This window comes from Phasianus colchicus, chromosome 10 (assembly GCF_987193195.1).
Source record: "Phasianus colchicus chromosome 10, bPhaCol1.hap1.1, whole genome shotgun sequence".
Classification (NCBI taxonomy): domain Eukaryota; kingdom Metazoa; phylum Chordata; class Aves; order Galliformes; family Phasianidae; genus Phasianus; species Phasianus colchicus.
Window position 1 is genome coordinate 5,868,299 of NC_143445.1, and position 20,696 is coordinate 5,888,994.

General features: G+C 48.8%; 2 protein-coding genes across 14 annotated transcripts in view; one reads left to right on the forward strand and one right to left on the reverse strand.

Moving 5' to 3' along the window:
* The window catches only part of FARP2 (FERM, ARH/RhoGEF and pleckstrin domain protein 2), a 59,626-nt gene extending 56,344 nt beyond the window's left edge, over positions 1–3,282 (forward strand). For 10 of the 13 annotated variants that reach the window (XM_090147119.1, XM_090147116.1, XM_090147125.1 and 7 more), the window contains 2 exons: positions 447–598; positions 1,450–2,369. In XM_090147119.1, coding sequence (XP_090003245.1) covers positions 447–598; positions 1,450–1,540 — 243 coding nt within the window. In that variant the 3' untranslated portion in view covers positions 1,541–2,369. Of the gene's footprint in view, positions 1–446; positions 599–1,449; positions 2,370–3,134 lie in introns of those variants that run through there. The other 3 variants (XR_016469553.1, XR_016469554.1, XM_090147123.1) reach the window with 2 other exon arrangements.
* Positions 3,283–3,311: 29 nt separating this feature from the next.
* On the reverse strand, positions 3,312–20,656 carry STK25 (serine/threonine kinase 25). The gene is made up of 12 exons (XM_031596471.2): positions 20,520–20,656; positions 20,352–20,433; positions 14,813–15,043; positions 13,217–13,273; positions 12,023–12,131; positions 10,751–10,908; positions 10,313–10,498; positions 9,980–10,125; positions 9,381–9,495; positions 9,022–9,093; positions 6,379–6,515; positions 3,312–5,494 (listed from the first exon to the last, which is right to left on the reverse strand). Exons 2-12 carry the CDS (start codon positions 20,379–20,381, stop codon positions 5,455–5,457), a joined length of 1,281 nt encoding a protein of 426 aa, XP_031452331.1. The 5' UTR covers positions 20,382–20,433; positions 20,520–20,656; the 3' UTR covers positions 3,312–5,454.
* Between the last annotated feature and the right edge of the window lie 40 nt (positions 20,657–20,696).

The window sequence follows — 20,696 nt, forward strand, 5'->3', positions numbered from 1 at the left end:
ACCAGGTGCACAGGCATCAGGAGTTTCTCTGCCCGTGGTGCTCACAGCACCTGGTTTTGTAACAAGTGTGCCTCTTCATCTTATTAATCCCCAAACCTGTTTATTGCATTCAGGTTTCCTGAGGGCGTTTCTTTGGGGAAGGATGTTTTAATGATCATGTTGGGTCATGCTTGGAATTTCAGACACGGCGAGGAGGGGGAAGCAGGGAGCCCAGGGGGCAGCAGAGACAGGAGCAGCACTTTGTGAATGTGGTGCAGGGAGTTGGGGGATGTTAGCATCCACCGGAGGCTTCGTGAGAGATAAAGGCAGCTTCTCCTCCATTCCCTCCTAAGCAAAACCACAAAGCCCCTAGCAGCACAGTACAGCAGGGCAGTGCTGATGGCCTGGCTGGCACTGGCAGCACGCAGGCTGTCTGGTGCTCAGGCTATGCTGTTGGGCTGTTGCAGGATGATTATCCCCTGGCCAGCCTCCCACTGCTTGGCTACGTGGTCAGCTCCCCCGTGGAGGCAGACGGCATTCAGAAGGATTATGTCTTCAAGCTGCAGTTCAAATCCCACGTGTATTTCTTCAGGGCTGAGAGCAAATACACCTTTGAGAGGTAATTCTGTGTTTTCTTAATATTTATTTCTCGGTATGTAGCACGCTGTTAATTCATTGGTTGTAATGCAGAGCCCTGTCTTTGCTCCCCACTGCCTCCTGCTCTGAGGGACAGTATAGAACACCCAACATACTCCCACTAAAGATTTTCCTTCCCTTCCTGCCCATAAGCAGAAGCATCCTCTTATAGGGGAAGGCTGTGGTTACACCCAGGGCAGTAGGTTCTGCTCTGTCCCAGGGGTCTGAGCTGTTCAGAACCCTCACGTTGCTTTGTGCCTTGCAGGGTTGGTTTTTTGAAAAGCACCATTTGCTTTCCCTTCCTTGGGAAAGCAGCACACATAGCAGCTACCTGAGAGAGCAGAGCTGTGTTTTTCAATCTTCAATCATGCAGCAACTTCAATCTAATTCACTGTTGATGTTTGTCTTGCTTTCTTCATTGTTGCTTTTTTCTCATATAAGCAAGTCGTTTCTTGTAAGAAAAGCAATCTATATGATTAAGGGAAGTACTGCCAGCCTGTTCTCCATGCATAAATACTTAGTGTACAGTTCTAAGAGAACACAATGTGCTCTAATAAGAGCTCTTGAGCTCAGAGCGCTGTAGAGCTGTTCCTTGAGCAGGCAACCATGTTTGCAGGATATTTGCTACAACTCAAGCATTCATATGAAGAAGAACCAGCTCATTTACTGAAACAGAACGAGTATTTGCCTTTAAAAAAATTGTAGAAGAAAGAAGGGTGGAAAGCAGATGTCTTATGAGGTCTGGTGAAAATAATACAAGCTGTAACAAAAGCATGAGCTTGCGATGGTGAGGAGCTGAGCATTCCTACTGCCCTGTTCTTTCTCTTTTCCCAGGTGGATGGAGGTGATCAAGAGGGCCACCAGCTCCCCAGCCAGGTCGAGCCTTTTGCTTCCTAAGGACGAAAAGGATCGGCACACGGACTGAAGGGAGCAGAGCTGGATCTCTGCCATAAACATCGCTAAGAGGCAGGTGGAAGCAGGAGTCTGGGGAGGTGATAAAGCAGAGAACCAGGCAGCATTTCTACCTGGTATGGAACGGGAGAGCTTGGGAGTTGCAGACAGGGATCAAACCCACTCCAAATGGTGTGGGAGAGGGTCACGACTGCTCCAGTTGAACCTACTTAGAGAGAATCTAACAACTGCAGAGCTTTGGTGTGTGTACACATTGTGGAAGGTGCACTGCTCCAGTTGTATCTGTACAGTAATGCCCTTGCCTGCCCTGAAGGTGGCAAATGCCACCTTTTTTTCATATTTTGACTGGATGGTCAGCATACATGGGGGAAAGCGGCAGCTGCTGGGGTGTGAGTGGTTCACAGCTGCTGGCAGCAGATTTGCTGGCTCCCAGGGGTGCCCTTCCCTGATGCTCACGGCTGGCTCCAGCCACGGCCCCACTGCTGTCCATGTCAGCTGGCTTGCAGGTCTTAGACTAACAGGGTCCCACAGATGTATTAGTAACAAGTGCATTTTGAACAGAAACAGCAGCTCTTGTGGAACAGTTCTGCTACTCAGAGGCTGCCAAGGCAACGATTTTCCAGGGGAAGTGTGAACCTGTGCTGAGGTATCAGCACGCTGTGGGTTGGTGCAGGTGGGGTGTGTGGTTTCTCCTCTGAACTCTGCTATGGTGCATGCTGAGAGGGTCACTTGCTTAGTCTCATATCACAGCTCCAGAGTTCCTTTATTCTATTGTAGGCATTACTTAAGGCATGGGATGGCAAACACTTCACCCTTGTGCGAATATTTCCAAGGTGTTTAAAGCAATATAGGAGAACAAGCTTCTCAGAAATTCACTGTTGCTTGCGCTTCTGTGTCATGTAAAGACTTTTGAGAATCCCTTTTCTTACCTTTAAATATCAAGTGGGAACCATCTTCTATTTCTCGTGAAGGTGTAAAAGTCACTGGATTCTAGATGGAGCGTTAGCATGCGAGGACTCCATTAAATCTCTGTATTAATGCTGACATGGTTGCAGTTTGTTGTTTTTGCAAAGCTGTCCCAGGTGGTTGCTTCCACAGGACTGAAATAAGGTAAACGCTGTCAAATGCTGCTGGATGTGGTTTTGAGGGGCTCTAGGTATCCTGCTTTTATTTTGGTATTTGGAGAGTAGTAAAAGGACCCGTGAGTTGGTGTAGTGAAAGAAAAAGGAAAGTGCTGCGTGTTGTGTGGACAGAGGATTGCTGAGATCCCTGCAAACATGGGAAGCACAGAGGCTGACCAGTGCGTTCTCCAGGACTTTAGATTATGGTCTACAATGCTCTGGGGGATGGGGGCAGGTGGGGGCTTTAAGAGAGGTTTTCCAGACTGCTCAGGTGACTGCAGATTCACTCTTTGCTGCCACTGTTGCGACGATCATTGTCCCGTGTAATTTAAATGTACTTAATTTATTAGTGTCTTCATTTTTAACAATTAACTGTTGTAGGTGAACACGTGTGGATTGACCAAGTATATTATAACCAGCTGAGTTATGTCGTGAAAGTAAATAGCATCTTGATATAAAATGATTTCAGCCTCTTATTCCTGGCAGGTGCAGTGGAGCACTGCACGTGTGCTGTGAAGGGTTTAATGGAGAGCCTGGCTCGCTGGGCACTGCTAGGAGCAGCACAGGGCAGGAAGATGCAGAGAAGGACCAAGCACAAAGCAAAGAAACTGCAGCTTGAATGAATACTTTTTGCCTGGTAATAAAAAGATACGCCCCACCTCATTCATTTTGTTACTTTATTGAAAGTGGCAGATCCCTTTCAATGCTTTTAAAAACTAAAACCATTGTTGCTTCGAATACTGGACAAAGTCTGTGGGGATTGTTTCCTTTAAAAATTTTACTCATCACACTGCATTGCATGTGAGTAATAACACAAGGTACCTTACTGACACAACTTGCTACTGTCATGAACAGCAATTTTAAAGCAGCAGGAGCCCTTTCTGCTAGACTGCAGCCTCTGCCTTCAACTCAGTAACTTTTGTGTCTATACATTAACAGCTCCTTCTCCTCCTGAGGGAAAAATGGGTTTGTTGTGTTCCTCGTAAGGCCAGGCTCCAAGGCTGCTCACCCAGAGAAACACCGCCTGCAGCAGCTCCAATGCGATGAAGCAGCAGCACCTTTTCTCCACCAGATGAGATCACAGTGTGTGCTGAGCCCGTATTTATCCATCAGAGAGGAACAGGAAAGGACTGACATAAGCTAAAGTGAACACCGCACATGGGGATGGGGGAACGTATGCTCCTCGTGAGCTCCTCTTAGCCCAGCACTTACACTCTGCAGCTCTGAATCAAAGTACCAAAAATCAAGCCTTACCACTACCACTCTGCCTATCTATCTCTCCTTTAAAAAACGCTGAACAGCCGCAGCTTTTGTTCTCAGTGGCTTTGGGGTGAGCCACATCATTCACACAAACACTCAGAAAGATCTGGGTATCTAAGGTCTTGCTGACTTTATGGGAATATCTTTACAATTAGTGAGCAGATTGCTAAGCAACCGGCTATCAGAAGTTATTATCCTAAGTCTATTTTTCTAGACCTTGACAGTATAGATTATATCAACCTCAATTAAAAAGTAGCTTTATAAACTAGTACTATACAGGAAGCAAAGCTCATCGGGATGGCCCTGCCAGCACACCTTTAAGCAGGCACTGCAGCTGTGGATGTTTCAGTCTCTGCCAGCAGCCACCACCCCAGCCTGACACGTAGAGCAGAGTCCTGGCTCCAGCCAGTTCCCAGCCCAGGCAGAAAGAAGAGCCAGAAGGTTCATTTAAGAAGATGGAGAAAGAGACTTAGAGTGGTTTTGGAAACTCCCACCCACAGCACATGGACGCCACTGCTGCCAGCCATCCCACCTTCATCTTTCTGCAGAGGACAGGCATCTTGCCCCAGAACCTGCTGCGCAGTGCCGACCTGCCCTTGGAAGAACTGAAGCCCTCAGTATTGGCCACGGGCTACTGTGTTCCCTCTCCTCTCTCTTCTTTTTAATCCTTCTGCAAGGTTTGGGCACATGCAGCTGTCCACTGAGCTCATAGGTGAGGCCTGCCCAAAGCTGAGTACAGAACCTTCAGCTGCAGAAAGCACCAGGGAAGGAAACCCCAGTAGCTCCCACGCCAAACATAACCACTGGCCCCTCCCAGCCCCTGGAGACCCAAGACAAGTTCTGCTGTTGCCTGCATCACATGAACCAACGCCTAATGCAAGATGATGTCCCAGAGCCAAAAAAGAAGCAGTCAGCAAACCCATCCTCCCATGGAACAAGCTAGGAAAGAGCAGCAGCAGCCTACTTATTTTACTTTGCCTGCTGCTAGAGTCAAAAGCTTTTCTTTACTAGCATAAGGAGTTGAAAGAATCCTGCAGAATATCCAAGGAGCTGTTCTCGCTTTCCCAGAGGCTGTAGTGCACGTAGAGCTTGCAAACATACCTGCACTCACACGTTACAGCTCACAAACACTTCTGTCAGAAGGGTGGGAGGCTGAACCCATCAGGCTCGCCTTTGAAATACACACAGCCGAAAAGAGGAGAGCCTTCCCCTTCTCCAGCAGGCAGCCATTTAAACCAGTGGGAATCAAACCAAGCCAAAATGGATACATCCATAGGGAAACAATTAAAAACCGCGTTGATTACATTGTAAAAACAATTAGACCACCCATCTTGGGTTTTGTAAAAGGTCTAAATTGTACTTGCATTGCAAACCTCACCCTGGGTCATCATGGAAACACGTGTAATATGGAGGCTCTGAAATGTCCTGGAGTCCGTAACACAATGTTATATCCAACAGCAGACAGTGGTCTGGATAAGAGATGTAGTTCTTATGAAGCTGGAAAAAATCCTTCCTCCTCTCAGAACAGCAGCAGGGAATGTATGCATCAGCGGGCAGAGGTCAGGTGGTTCCGACTGTGTGAAAACCTTCAAGAAAGAACAGGGAGGAACAGGTCACTGCTGCCACATAACACCCTCACCTGCAGGAGGCACGCACAGCCCAACCAGCGCCCTGTGGGCAGGAGTGAGGCTGCCTCTGTTTGCCTCTGTCCATTCTCTAGATAAAGCTGTCAGTCTTGAAAGGAAGCCCCCCAGCAGTTCAGGAACACAGCCAAAAATTACGGGGGCTGGAAGGGATCTCTGGAGATCATCCAGTGCAGGCTCTCTACAGCAGGGTGCACAGGTAGGCGGCCTGGCAGGTATTGCGTATTTCCAGAGGAGGAGACTCCACCACCCCTCTGAGAAGCCTGTTCCAGTGACTTAAGAGATTCCACCTGAGACTAACAAGAAGTTCTGAGCAATGTTGTTTTACAGCAGAAATAAACCAGGGGCTCTGAGGCTTTACAAGCCTTCAAAGAAGTGTCAGTCTCATGCTTATATTGCCAATTAGAGGCTGCTCGCAGTGAATGATACCAAAGTAGCTGACCCTCAGTCATCCAAGGTACATTTATGAGCATCCCCCTACTGAGCTGGGGGCTAAAACCTTTGAGAGCATCGTGAGGACAGATCCTGTAACCTCTGTGCAGCAGTCAGAGTGCTCTCTGCTGCTGTGATTGTTAGATGTTGTCTGTATGAACAAATCCACAGCATATTTGCTTGAAAGCTGTAATGACTTTGTAACAAGGCCTTAAGGAGTGCCATTGTTTTCAATCCTTCATATCTAAGTCTATCTATTTTTCCCCACTTGACAGCATCCTGATGCCCAGACTGCTCAGCACCACACCTGACTGTAGCTGCAGAGCATAACAGTGCAGTTTGCTGCCAGCCCTGCCCTGCTGGCACCCACCTTTGTCCCGAGGACCCTCACTCACCTCTGTACCCGCTCCACCATGTGTGCTATCAGTTTGTCAGAGATGCCAGGGCAGGACTCCTCTGCCAAGCTGAAGGCGTTCTCCAGCTCCTCCATAGCTCCCACGTTGCCTCCGGTCTGCTTGTGCTTATCTTTAAGCTGCAAACCAGAAATAGCATGTTAGCTCCTTAGCTCACTGCAGGGAGCACCTGGCAAGCAGTGCAGACATCAAGTTCCTTTTCCTAGTAGGAAGACACCAGGATGGTGCAGGTGCACCCACATCCTTCAAAATGGCCTTTTTGTAGGTCAGAAAGATGAGAATGCAAGGTCTGGAATTTAAGCTTTCCTCCAGGTAATAAAAGCAATTGAATTCGTTACAAGACAGGCTCTGATGCACTGCTAAACATCCTATATGATACTAGTGCTGGATCAATAACCCTGAAAAAACACTGATGTGTCTGAACTGGTACAATCTCTTTTCTGCTGAGGACAGCCTAATGCCCAGACACACACTAAAGGCTTCTGGACAGGCAGGGTTGTAAACACTACAGGACCTGGATTTAGTCACCACTTCAACAGCTCTAGAAAAGAGCTTTCCCCAGGAGAATCGGGGAACAAAGCCCACAGCAGGGCCAAAGCATAATGCCTCTGCTTACATTTAGCATTTTTAGCCCTCTCTCAGTGGGCCTTAGCAAGTGTAAGTCTACTTGTGCGTGATCCCAGTTGTTAATTTGAAATGGCTGTGCCTTCATCATTCGGTTACATCACAGAAACCTCAACACACTGCTGCTGCTGAGCCTGAAGCAATCTGCCACTGGAAATGCACGGTCACATTCTCTGTAAGTTTCCACCGTTCCCATCTAAGCAGCTCATGCTGCAGCTCATTCCCTGGCACACCAGGATGCAGTGTGCTGTGCAAAAATCAAACCCTTTCATGGAACAAGAAGTACCTGCCAGCTAACCCCTGTCCAGCTCAATTAGGCTCCCATTAGGCTATGCCAATTAAGGAGCTTTACATAAGCCCCACCGCTCTTTGCCTGCAGTTGCAGTATCAGCCCTCCTGACTGCTGGAGGTCACCTTTCCTGCCCGGGCCAGAAAGCAGGACACCACAAATGGTTTGACGTTACCTGATCAAAGACTGCCTGCCTTGGAGGCAGGAGGAGACACAGGCTGTCCTGCAGGGAAGCTGCCCACCCACCGCCGTGCTCTGACGCAGGGCTGCAGCCCTTCAACTTGATGTGTGTGGGCTGCGTTACATCGGTGCCCTGTGCTGCAGAGCAGCTTTCTGAAGGTTAGCAGGTGCCAGAGAGCTGTGCTACACTACACCATCCAGCCTGGCTCTTATTCTGACTTGGCCCTTCAGCCCAAATATTGAGCCTGTCCTCTCCTCCTCAGAAGGAGCTGCTAGGTTTCAGGGCTTGCAATTGCCCACACCTGTGCTGATGACCTGCTGTGGGTCACTTTCCATGTTAATACTCAATAATAAAGATGCAGGCAGCAATACAAAAGCTCATGAACAGCATCTCATTAGAAATTCTGTTCACAAAGCCCAGCTCCAGCCTTTTAATGGAAAGAGGTGATCACAACTTAGCAGATTTCAGAGGCATTAATGCTGCTGTTGGTCGGAAGCCAGCACTAAGAAGAACAACATGCACACCTGGCTGAGAAGCAGTCCTATAGGTCTTGAAGAAAAGCTTTTTTCCACCTCCTTCTACTGTACACAGAAGCCAGGTTACTTCAGAGGCAGCCCAGCACGTCCCCTGCTCCTGATTTTGCTGAGTGGGATCAGCAGGGCCAGCAGGGAAGTCTGACCCAAGGTCAGGAGGGGCAGCAAGTCTGGGGCAAAGGAGCCAAAGCAGAAATGGAAGGCAAGACATCACCTCCCATCTGATATCAGCGCAGTGGCGCTGCTAAGAAGCTCACAGCTCTTCCCAGAAGGCTGCTAAACAGACAGGACTGAGAAATGGTTAGTAATATGCTGCATAACAAGCAGTACCTTCTGCCTCACACGTTGACCTCTGCAGTCAAGCACAGCGGACTATGAAAAAGGCCAGTCAGCACAATCCATAGTATCATTAAGATTGAAACAGACATCTAAGATCTCCTAGTCTGTTAGTTCTCCATTTCCTAAGCAGTGCTGTCTCAAGCACTGAATGCCTGCTTTCCAGAACAGCCTCTGCTTTTTGTCCTGAAGCAGTAAGCCCTCTTTCCACATAAACTCTTTTCCCAAGTCTACTGCAAAGTCCAGAGACCATCCTTGGGAAAGCAGAGCCCTGTGCTGGAACAGCATCAGGATATAGAAAAGAGCAAGTCCTCAGAAGCAAGGAAAGGCATCTGTGACTGGCAGCCCAAGAGAAGGCATGCTGGATCCCAGCACACAGTGTCTTTATAAGGTATTTATTACTAAGAAACCCCCTATTTCTACTCTCCTGCTGTGAACTGCAGCTAAAGATTATTGCCAGTGGGCTCTATTATGATTATCTTCCTCTTTCTTTCCCTTAAAACATCCACCTACAAAGCCAATTACGAACATTATCCTATCAGTAACTGTAGCTTTTACTGCACCTCCACATCCTCACCCAGAACACAAGGCAAGGAAATAGTGAATTTTCAAACTGATTTTCTTTGTCCACCCACGACAGGCCACGCCAAGGTCCTACTCACCTCCCCAAAGACTGGGTGGACAAGTGTGGAGAGACACTGTGACCGTGGTTGCCTCTTGATGGGCTCAGAAGGCTAGAAAACAACAAGGAAAAAAGTTATAAGCATGGGCAAAGGCTTCCCAAGCTCACAAGCTGCCCAACCCTTGTTAATTTCACTGCACCTCAATGGCAGTCCCCTCACCAGATCTCAGGAAAACCACAGCTTGTGTTACCCTGAGGATGTGGAGAAGTCTGAGGCACTGGCCTTGATACTAGACTAAAGCAAATTTTAGACAGAACAAGCACAATTGGCAGCTTCACCAAGCCCCATGAGATTGTGTTAGCTTAGCCCACTTCTAAAGGAACAGATGGCAACCAGACCTTCTGGGAACCATGAAGTGCCATTCCTTTGTGCAGCTTGCTCAAGGAGTTGGGACGAATAGTTGGTGGGAATGTCCAGATTGGGCCCTGGTCTCCATCCTCTGTGTCTCCATCACTGCCAATGAAAAGGGGGAGGTCAGGACAAAGCCTCAGCTCCACACATGGTTTTATCTATGCACTGTCGTAGTCAGAAGCTCACTCCCACACACTGATTCACAAACATGTAAGTATTGCCACAATTATAAAGCCTGATGCTCTCTGAAAGGAGATATATATAACTGAATGCACATAAAATACAGGCAACAGGAGCCCTGTTTCACTACATCAGATGTTTCTTGTTACTACTTTTAGTTCCTAACACTGAGGAGGTGAAGAAGTTCCATAGATAAGACTAGGCTAGAATACCAGGCTCCAATGAAGCAGAAGGAGGTACAAGCCTGTTTCTTCAGGCAGCAGTCACTCCCACAAAAGCAGATGCTCACGTGTTTTCCTGGCTATGATATCATCTCCAACCCAGGTGGGGAAAAGGACCTCAGTCGCTTGCACCTGGGACATGTGTGGCACAGAAGGGGCATCCTCCATGTGCTGTGTGTACATACATGTCAGAATCACCAGAACTTGAATCTTCTCCATGGCCCTCTGACTTCCAGCGCTTGAATCTGTCAATCAACTCCATTAGGAATGAGGTTTTCTTGGTGTAGCGTGTGATGAATTTGTGCTTTAGCAACTCTTTAGCTGTTGGCCTCTGAAATAAATAAGGAAGGCAAGTTGTATCTAACCATCTCTGTACAATAAACATGCAAGTGTACCAACTTCAATTCTTGCCAGTCTGCAAGCTCAGAACTACTTTTTCTTCAGTAGAGAGCAAGTATTGCCCTACAGGGGTATTACAGATACTATACCCAAAGGCAGAGGTGAACAGCAGTACTCACAAATCTAGGATCCTTATTGAGGCAGGCTTCCACAAACTCCTTGAAGGGCTTGCTGTGGTGACCTTCAAGTGTTGGAGGGTTATTTTTGGGGATCAGGAAGAGAACCCTCATAGGATGGAGGTCAGAATTTGGAGGCTCTCCCTTTGCTAATTCAATGGCTGTAATTCCAAGGGACCATATGTCTGCCTAAGAGAGGAGCAAAGAACAGTTACTACAGAGCAGCAAGGAGCAATTCTGCAACATAGAAGCATGCAACTTTGGCACAGCGGAAGGACTCATCACATAAGATCACATAGGGTGATCTTCACAACTAATAGACAAACTTCTACAGACCCTGAATGATAGGAAAGTACACTACCAGCAGCGTTTCCAGTCCCTGTATTAACCCTACCACTACCTGCAGTAGCATCAAGCAATCCTCCCCCTGCTCTAGCTCACCTTGAAGTCATAAGCAGACTGTTTGATGACCTCTGGTGCCATCCAGAATGGAGTTCCCACAAAGGTGTTCCTCTTGATTTGTGTGTCTGTCAGTTGTCCAGCCACTCCAAAGTCAGCCAGTTTCACATCTCCTTGTTCCGAAAGCAGCACATTGGCAGCTGTTCACACAAATAAGCATTAAGTCCACAAGTTCCCAACTGCAACCCACACAGAACTGACCAGTGGGAAGGGACATCCCACAACATCCCCCTTTGCCTCCATGTAAGCCTCAGTTTGGATTCCCAGTGTCAGACTCATCCCCGTGCTCTGACCTCTGCTGGGTAACACAGAATACTTCTGTGGTGGTAACAAGGAGTAGATGTGAAGGGCCACACAATTACTAGATGTGATTCCTGGACGCACAAAGGTGAGAGGCACTTGGCCCAAGGTACCTCAAATGGTCTTTACTTTTTTTTCCTCACCCTTCAGCAGCATTCAGTACAGGTTATACAGCAGATCCCTGAAAGCAGCTCACTCATCCTGACCTTGCATCGCTTCCCACACACTCAGTTTAAGAAAGCAGCACTGCTCAGGCTCTGGAGAGGGGGGCGTGCTGTAGGATTGCAAAGCTAGCAGCTATAGAAACTTGCAGTGTCACGTACACAAAAAAATCCTTTCTGTGTCTCCCTGCATGAAGTTTCCTCATTCTCCTTGTTCACATGCCCTCCTGCAGAGGGTCAGGCAGTGTGCATCCAGCACCGCCCTCCTGCTGTCCTTTGATGCTCTGCTCCTGATGTGAGACTCCTCTATGGGAGGCAGGTGCCAGATCTCTCTGTACTGCACAGGACCAGCGGCACAACAATCAGGACAAGAGGACACATGCAGCCCTGACTTTCCTGGGCTATGAACCCTGCCTGAGGACACCACTGCAGTAAGTTTTCATCACGATAACCAGCATGCACATGCCTTGGCATCCATCAGAAAAACAAATACCAGACCTAACAGCCAGCTGATATTGGAGCACACCATTCACTGATTCCTTTGCTTTAATACCCAAACTACAAGTGTCAAAGAAGAGCTACTGATCCTTACTGTTGCACTACACTCTGAAGACAACAAAAACATGAGCTGCAATAAAATGAGAAGTACCAGATTCAGAAACAAGCAACCCGACAAGAAATGCAACACTAAGAAACAGTCTTTGAAACCTCTCAGATTAGTTCTGCATCATCCTTCTGAATTTATGTTTGGAATACCCCTTACAGCACAGACAGCTGAGCTCCCTGCTCTTACCTTTGATGTCCCTGTGGATCTTCCTCTCAGAGTGCAGGTAATCCAAGCCCTTTAGGATTTCCCTCAGGATAGTAGCTATGTAAGTCTCTTCCAAGGGCCCTGGCTTTAGCTGAAAAAGGGCAGGAAGACAACTTAAAGGGTGAGTGATGCTTGCATTTTCAAGCCTCTCCATTTGTTACTTGGAAACCTTTGTCAAGCAGATCATATTCAGCAGGAAGCACCAACTGCACACAGCCCAGTGCACATCTTATTCTACAAGCAGAATGCCAGACTTTGCACTTCGTTACATGACATGGAAAATCTTTGAAGGCTTTTCTGTTAGCCTCTTAAAGGCTTCCCAGACAAACCGCAGGATGCTCATCTCTTGCTCTCACTTGGAAATACACTGGTTAACAGAACACCTTATTTGTTTCCCTCGTTCAAGCCTCTTTGCCAGCACACAAGAGCTGAATTTCAGCCATTCAACAGCAGTGAGAATTTCTGCCTTCTGGCTGTGGAGTGACAGGGTACTGTATCACAACTTTTCTCCTTTTAATCATTCTCTTCTAAACAAGCCCTGCCTTCTGCTGTTGATTACAGGTCACCCGACTGCACCCTTCCTCCAACTCAGTGCAGGCTCAGCAGTTTTCACTATATGACCTTCGTTCCTTCTGGAAGAACAGGCTTTAGAGTCCCAAAGAGAAAAGCAGAATCCTGAGAAAGAATACAGCACAGCAGAACTTTTTTTTTCATGTGTTTACTATGCATTAGTGTTCCCCTGAAATCTGGGGCGGCTTGTTAGACATGATCAGTATTATTAACACCTGTAAATCCCAACTGTAGGCCAGCTCCCTGCCAAAGCCTGATGCCGTGCAAGCACTGAAGCACAAACTCCTGGCAGACAAGACTTCAGTTAGGTGAGCTATGGATTTATGTTGCTCAAGAACAACTTACTGCTGTCAAACACTGTTTTTTTTCTACTGTAAAGCAACAGAACACCCTGGAGAACTGTGTTTCAACAGCTGAGCTCCATGCAAACGTTTCCTCTGTCCTGGGATATGCATAACCAGCACATCCGCCCTGCACTGCCTACCCTTCAGGCACAGGGCTGTCAAAAAGATGTCACACAGCAAGTCAGCATCTGCCTTGTGGGCATTTCACAAATCAAGACTTCAGCCAAGATATGTCAGGGCCCAGAGCTTACCACATACTTACCAAATCCAAGGCTGAACCTCCTCCCAGGTACTCCATGATTATCCACAGCTTGGTGCCCTGCAAGTAACAGCACAATCCAAGAGCAAAGACGGCATTAAGATCAAGCAGACAAACAAAACATTTGAGGTGAACAGCCACAAGAAATGTTGCCTACCACAGCTCTCAGAGACAACAGAGGACCTGCTCCTGCCCCCAACATTTATTTATCTCCAGTTCTGCCTAAGCAAGTTTAGTACCACTGTGAGCACCAGACTGCACAGCCCAGGGAGATAAGCATATTGTCTGGCTGGAGCCATTCAGCATCACTCCAACAGATCTAGCACATCTTGCCAATGACAGGGCAGCTTTGCAGCCTTTGATCACATTAACAGGATTCCAGTTTGAAGGGTATGGTCAGCAAGGCACTTTCTTTCTCCCTAGAGAAGAGATTTCCAGACTGAGCTTCTGGTAGGAGATAAGCAGCTGGTCCACAAAACCACAGCTTCCATGGTGGTTTTGGCAGAATGCTGAGAAAATGCATTATTGCCTGTGAAAAATATGCAAGGAATAATCGGGATCCAAAGAGCTCAAGGATTGCTGTGCCACACAGCCAGCATTACACATGCCTCCAGCAGCTGGCATCACCACTAGGAACTTCTATTGGGTGTTCCTGAACCTGTTCTCAGTGGGAACAACATCACCTCGTTGCTCCACCAGTCCTTCAAAGACTGAGGCCCTGTTCTTTTCATTACTTCTTCAACCCTTCAGTACATCCTTCCCTACTCCTGTTCCCTTGTAAAGTAGGGAGTGTGGCAAGAGACCTCCAGTCCTTGATATGTGTTCATAAGTGCTGCCCTACACCTGCCTGCAGGCTAGCTTGCAGTGGAAGTGAAACAGGCTCAGAGGTTTCAAGCATCCGGTGCTCTGGTGGCCTTTTCAGAGCAGTGATGACATGAGCAGCATCACTCAGAGGGCAGCTCAGGTTCTGGGGAGCAGTGTTTCATTGTGAGGAAGTCCAGGAAGCTCTGCGGTACTGGAGGGAGTGATCTGAGCTCCCAGCTAGGCATCAGGAAACAGGCACACCCCCTCAGAACAGCATACTGCCCTTCCATGTGCCACGTTCCCAAAAGTTGTTGGTGCTATGTTATGTCTGGGGGCAAAAGGGGTTGGGAAGAAGCATCACAATCACAAGATCATGACAGGCTACTACTGTTTCCAGAGATGGCCTGGATCCTTCTATAATCATAAAGCCCTCAGTGCTGCTAGCTTAGAACTGTGATATTTCTAAAAAGCATTCCACAAATTTCCTTTTGAAGATGGTTGGATGGGGGAAGCATCTGCCTCTTCAGTAAGAAGTTTGCTCTTCACTCAAGTGCCCTGCTCTTGGGACCATACCAGGAACCTCATTTCCACATGCTCTGCAAGTGACTTAAAGACCAGGCTTATATGAAAACTACATACATGCAGTGGGCAGAACCACTGCTGCTCCTGCTGCCACACTGACTTGATGCCCACGGATTGGGCACCTGAGCAGTGCTGTTTACCATCACCAGCTGTGGGTCCTGCAGAAGCCCAACCCAAACTGCTGGCAAGAGAATTGCCATTGCTTTGTCCTACCTTCAAGTAGGAGCCATAATACCGGGTGATATAGGGACTGTCACATTGGCTGAGCACTGTAATCTCTTGCTGAATGTCCTCAATTTCATCCTCAGCCTCCTCCAGGTCAATAATCTTGATAGCAACCACCTCCTTGGTGCGGTTGTCGATCCCTTTATACACTTCACCAAATGATCCTTTGCCAATCCGCTCCAGCTTGGTGAACAGTTCCTCAGGATCCACCCTGGAGTGCTAAAGGGGGAGAGAGAGAAGGTGAAAGTCAGCAAGTCCTGCAGCAGCCCGCAGAGCACCATGCATATCAGATCTGTTTGCCTTGCATCTCCTATCTACACTTCTGCTGTGTTGTTGAATTCACCTGAAGCCCACAGGCCCTACATGGGCTCAGAAACATATCAAAGAACGTGTCCAGGATAAGAGCTGAAGCAGACTTTTGCATGGGGTCTCTGCTCCTGCAGATCACAACTGGGGAGGAATAGGAGAGAGGCCAGAAAGGAGAATGTCAGCAGGATCCATTCCTAAGAAGGCAGCAGCTCCTTTGGGACAGGACTGATGTGGCATGCAGCTCAATTGCAGGCACCAAACTAGGGCCAAACGAGCTTCATGAGCAAGAACTCATCCATACCTGAATGAAAGGCAGGTGAGGTGTATCAGAGCCAAACTCTGTCTGAAGACTGGGATGAGAAAAGAGGCACAAATCAGAGGCCATCAGAAGTTCACAAAGACGTTTCCCTTCTCACATTCAAATATTTGACTGATTTGAACAATTTTCACCTCCCCTACTTGTTTGGGGGGCAACTCCAGCAGTACAAACACCAATTCCCATCAGCTGCCTTTACTGCAGCCTGGTTTTCAGGCAGATCCAGCCCTGATGGAGCCTCACATCTCTCAGAAGGTCAGCAGCACTCTGTGAGGCCTCTGCCCACCCCGCAGTAGAAGGAGCCACATGGACACCCTGTCTCCAGGCCTGCACTTCTGGAACAGCCTCCTCCAGCTGGCACACCCAGGCACAGGAGTGAATAGCATTTCCCTTATTAGATAAGCACATCAACTGGGAAGCTACTGACATGACCATCAGAGAAATACTGACTCACAGTGGCTGGGCTTCAAAGTTAACTCTTTAATAAGAATAAGCACAACACAGAGAGGAAGAATCATCTCCTGATGCTATTTCATTCTGTTCAGGTGCAGACCAAGAGGGCCTGCTCTGCTTCATGCTATTAAAAGGCTCTTTGTGATTAATTTTTTGCCTTAAAAAAAGAAAAGGTCTAGTTTAAACAAAAAGAAAAAAAAATCTGGCAAATACAGCTTGACCTACAGGAAGCAGACAAGTGGTTACAGGGAGTTCTCCACACCCAGAACTTCTCAGTCTCACCTCACACGTCACCCAGAGGGACCACTCCCATGCAAGGACCTTGAGCTGGGCAGAGATTTTATCTGAGCATGAGGCAGTGGTGTTTTTGCATCTAACACCAGGTTTTAGCAGCATCCCTGGGTGCTGCTTACTGATTAACCAAGCAGTCATTACACATCGTTTGCCTTCTGCACCCAGCACATTGCTGTAGGGAGTAAGCTTCACAGTCAGCTCACTCAACAGTATTTCCACATGCATTCCAGTCCAAGATACAGATGGATAACCAAATATCCTTCTGCATCCATGGCAACATCCAAACAGGCTGTATTTGAACAAATGCACTGGGAACAGACTGGAGGGGATAGGCAGTGAGGAAATGAGCTGGAGATACATAACAGACTGGAGAGAGTGAAGGAAAGGAAGATCTGAGCTTGAGAAATGCCAGAAACCAGTACAAGAACAGCTGTGGTGCAGGAGGAACAGCCTGGCTATGTGCAGTTCCCACCTGTTGGCCACTTTTAACAGGAAGGGGCAGCAGAGTGGCCCAGGCACTGCCTCACACTGTCACCTGCTGCACTGGAGAAACATCATTCATCCCACCAGCCAGCCACCAAAGAGAGAAGGAGAACCATCTCTGAGCATCATCTGGGTCAGCATACATTCTGCAGGGAAGCAAGACTGCAAGGAAACTTCCCTCTCCTCCTACCTGGATCATTTTTCTATGAGAAAAGAAAGGACAAGGTATGAGCTACTGCCTCCCTTCTCAGCCTTGTGCGGCACATCAAGGAATTGGGGCTGAAACTCTTCAAGAATGGGACATCAAACAGAAGAGCACTGGCTGCTGCAGGCAGCTTCTGGGACAGCCAGCAGTTTGTGTTGCAGGCTCTGTCATCACAGCTTCCTGAACAAGCGTCTATACTTTGAGGTAGGTTTATCATGCTTTTTGAGGAACAAAGCAGCTCAGGGGTGGTAGAGAAGACAGACCATGACAAGTACAAGAAAACTTTGCCCAAGGAACTCAAGAAAGTAATACAACTCTGTTATTTGGTTATCCTTCTGTATCTCTGACTGGAATGCACCTGGAAATCCTGTTGAGTTAGAAGAAGGAACGAGGCCAGAACTGTTCAATTGCAGGTGCTAGATTTACCTTGCTGTAGCTTGTACTTCAAAACTGATTTGAAAATGCTTCAAAGCTCTTAGGTGACACTGTGGCGGGATGTAGGGGAATGGAATAACACATTCTGTGTAACCTGACTTGCTTCTGCCCCAATAAATCTGTGGAGCAGATGTTCCTGTGGAGCACTGCAATGAGGGGTCATAAAAAGCAGAATCTGTCCCTTTTCTAAATCCACTGATCTTAGCACCAGTCTGAGACTGCCCTGCAAAGCCACAGACTTCATTAGTAGAAATACACAGAAGCCAGAGGAAATAACTCACACCTGCACAGTCACAGATAAACCAAAGCAGATCATTAGCACCTGCCAGCTTTGCACCTGTTGGCCAACTTGAGATCCTCCCATTTTTTTGATATTCACAGACCCCACCAGGGCTGCAGAGCAGAGCTCTGGGTCACTGCCAGAAGAGCTGACTGCTGCTCCTTGTTGTGCTGCAATGTACAAAGCCTTCAAGGGATGAGCACTTCACTGCTCAGCTTTTGTCGGACTGCTTGTGTTACATCACGGTTCTGGAGCAGAAGGCTTCATGCTGTTTCTGCCCATTGAGTGCAGTGAGACACTAGAGATGGCTCAGAGTTGGGCAGCACACAGAGCACTATCTTGTTTGTACACACAGAAAGAAAACAAGTGTGAGAAGGATGAGGATGATCCACCAGTAATGTGCCATCCGGGATCTAATCTCTTTGAAACTTCCCTGTCTATGAAACAACAGCACGTTCCTCTTCAGCTGCTGAACCCAAGACAGTTTCCAGCTTCAGGAGTATAAGAGAGAAATTCTCGTTCAACACTTTGAACCTCAAGTATGAAACACATATATAATCTATTGTCTGAGATTCTCAACTTGCTTCACTGATAGCATTCTTTTGCTTCAAGGTAAGAAAGTATTAGCCAGAGAACTTGAGAGGCTTTCTCAAGGTCACCTAAAGGAACAACAGAACTGGAAACAAGCTGGATTCAGAGCTTTAAAGACTGCAGTGCAAATACATCGAGAGGTTAGAGCTCCCAACAAAGGCCCACTGCACTGTATGTACACAGCAAAGGTCAACCGGGAGAAAAGAGCACCCAGCTGGCCTGGGCAGGGAGGCAGCAGCACTGAGATAAAGAAGCTTAGGGATCTGCCCAAGGTAACCCAGCACATCAGCAGCAGATAAGGAATCTGAGACAAGTCAAGACCCTGATGTCCCAATCCAAGTCCTATAGTCTCTTGATTTTTACAGCAGCTCCCCACCAATGCTTAAAAATTGGCTAGCAGAATGTATGGGAACTGCTGAGTCCCAGCCTGAAGCACTGATTGAGCACCTGGGGAAAGGAGCCAGTCAGCCCTGGGAGTACAGGTGAAGGCAATTCAGCTGTATGACTGGAAGGGGTGGAGCCTGGCTGCACCCCTCTTAGATCTCATCTAAGGGCAGGCTGCCCCTGGGGAAGGATCTCTCTCTGGAGATCCCTCCTTGATGAAGCTTTCCTCTGCAAACCAACAATCTTCTGATACAGGTGAGCAATCTTCTGCCCTTCCTTTATAGCAGCTCTCTATTGTGCTGGTCCTTCCATCATCACACCTTTGTTGTAATGCCTTTCCCATTGTGCTGATCTATACAATTACCACACAGAACTTCAGGACAATTCCTGCTGTTCTTCCAGAAGGCTCCAATTCAACAGATTATGAGATGCCACCAAGGGTTCCAGAAGAGACCCAAGGAAGGGATAGATAACACACTGTTTTCCTATTTCAGCTCTGGAGGTATCACAGTATGACAATCTCTTAAGACAGCTGACATTTGCCTAATTTACAGATTAACCAAAACTTTAATAGTTTCTGTTGTTGAATGCTGTCTACAAGAAAGCTTCAGAGCAACCACTCTACACCAACAGAGCTCAGCTCCCTGCCTTGAGCAGGCAGTATCCTTCGTTCTTTCATTTCTCTCCCTGTAGCGTGACTCATTCAGGCACTAAATTTGCATTTAATTCCACCAGTGCTTTGAGGAAAGGGTGTATGTGAAAGGCAGCATGCAAACCAAGATGCATTGCAAATCAATTTTAAACCAGGAAAGGTTTGGAGGAAGCATCATCTCAAACCACTGAAGCTTTTAGTGCTGTCGTGCTACACCTAGAAGCAGAAAGGACTCTGGGCAGCCTGGTCTAGTGGCTGGTGACCCTGCCTGTGGTGGGGGGTTGAACCTAGATGATCATTGTGGTCCTTTTCAACTCAGGCCATTCCGTGATTCTATGAAAAGGCTCCAGGGAGACCTGAAGAAGGGCTGTAAGGAGGAAGGGGACAGACACTTCAGCAGGGTCTGCTGTGATAGGACAAGAGGAAATGGTTTCAAACTAGAAGAGGAAAGATTCAGACTGGATGTTGATGATGGAAGGAAGGAGTTTTTTACTATTAAGAGTGGTGAAGCATTGGCACAGGTTGCCCAGATTGGTGGTGGTGTCCCATCCCTGCAGACACCCGAGGTCAGGATGGATGGGGCTCTGAGCACCTGATGGAGCTGCGGGTGTCCCTGCTCAGTGCAGGGGGCTGGACCACGTGCCTTTAAGGGTCTCTTCTGATTCTGTGTAAAGAACACCCAGATTTCTGCCCAGAGATCTGCGCTCAGCACTGACACCTGCCAACCACCAAACCTACCCGCAGCCGAGCTCAGAAGAAAGGTGATCCAAGCCGATACCGTTCACGTGCTTTTAGTCACGACATCATCTCATGCCATCGCGACAGCAGGACGTACCTACAGCCCCTCAGGCCGACACCCCGATGCTCACTCAGCGTCACACGGGATCGCTGAGGCTGGAGAAGCCCTCGGGACGCCGCAGCAGCCCGTCCACCCCTCTGACACCGTCGTGCACCCGGCCTCCAGACCCCGCTCCCCACGGTTTCGGCGCGGTGCCCGCCGCCGCCGCCCGGGCAGCACGGCCGCCTCAGCCGAAGGCCGGGGCGACGGCTGCCGGCGAACAAAGCGCGGCTCCGCGGGCTGCGGGAGCGAGCCGAGCCGCGATGCCGGCGGCGGGCGGCCCTTACCTGGCTGGCGAAGTCCCTCAGGTGAGCCATGCCTGCGCGATGCGCGGGGCCGCGCGGGCGGCGCTCCTCGGCCGGCGCTCAGCTGCGGGAGACAACACGGCGGCTGTGCACGGCCCCGCCTGGCCCGCGCGGCCCCGCCGTCCCCGCTCCGCCCCCCGCGTCCCCCACCTACGGCCCTCGTCCCCCCGGCGGAGCGCTTTGCCGCGCCATGCCGGGACCCGGCGCGCGGAGCCGCCGCCCCGCCGCCGCCCGCCCTGGGACACCGAGCTCGGCCGCGGCGCCGGGCGCGACGACGCGGCGCCGAGGGGAAGCGGGAGGGGAGGCCGCGCCGCGCTGCCTGCTGGG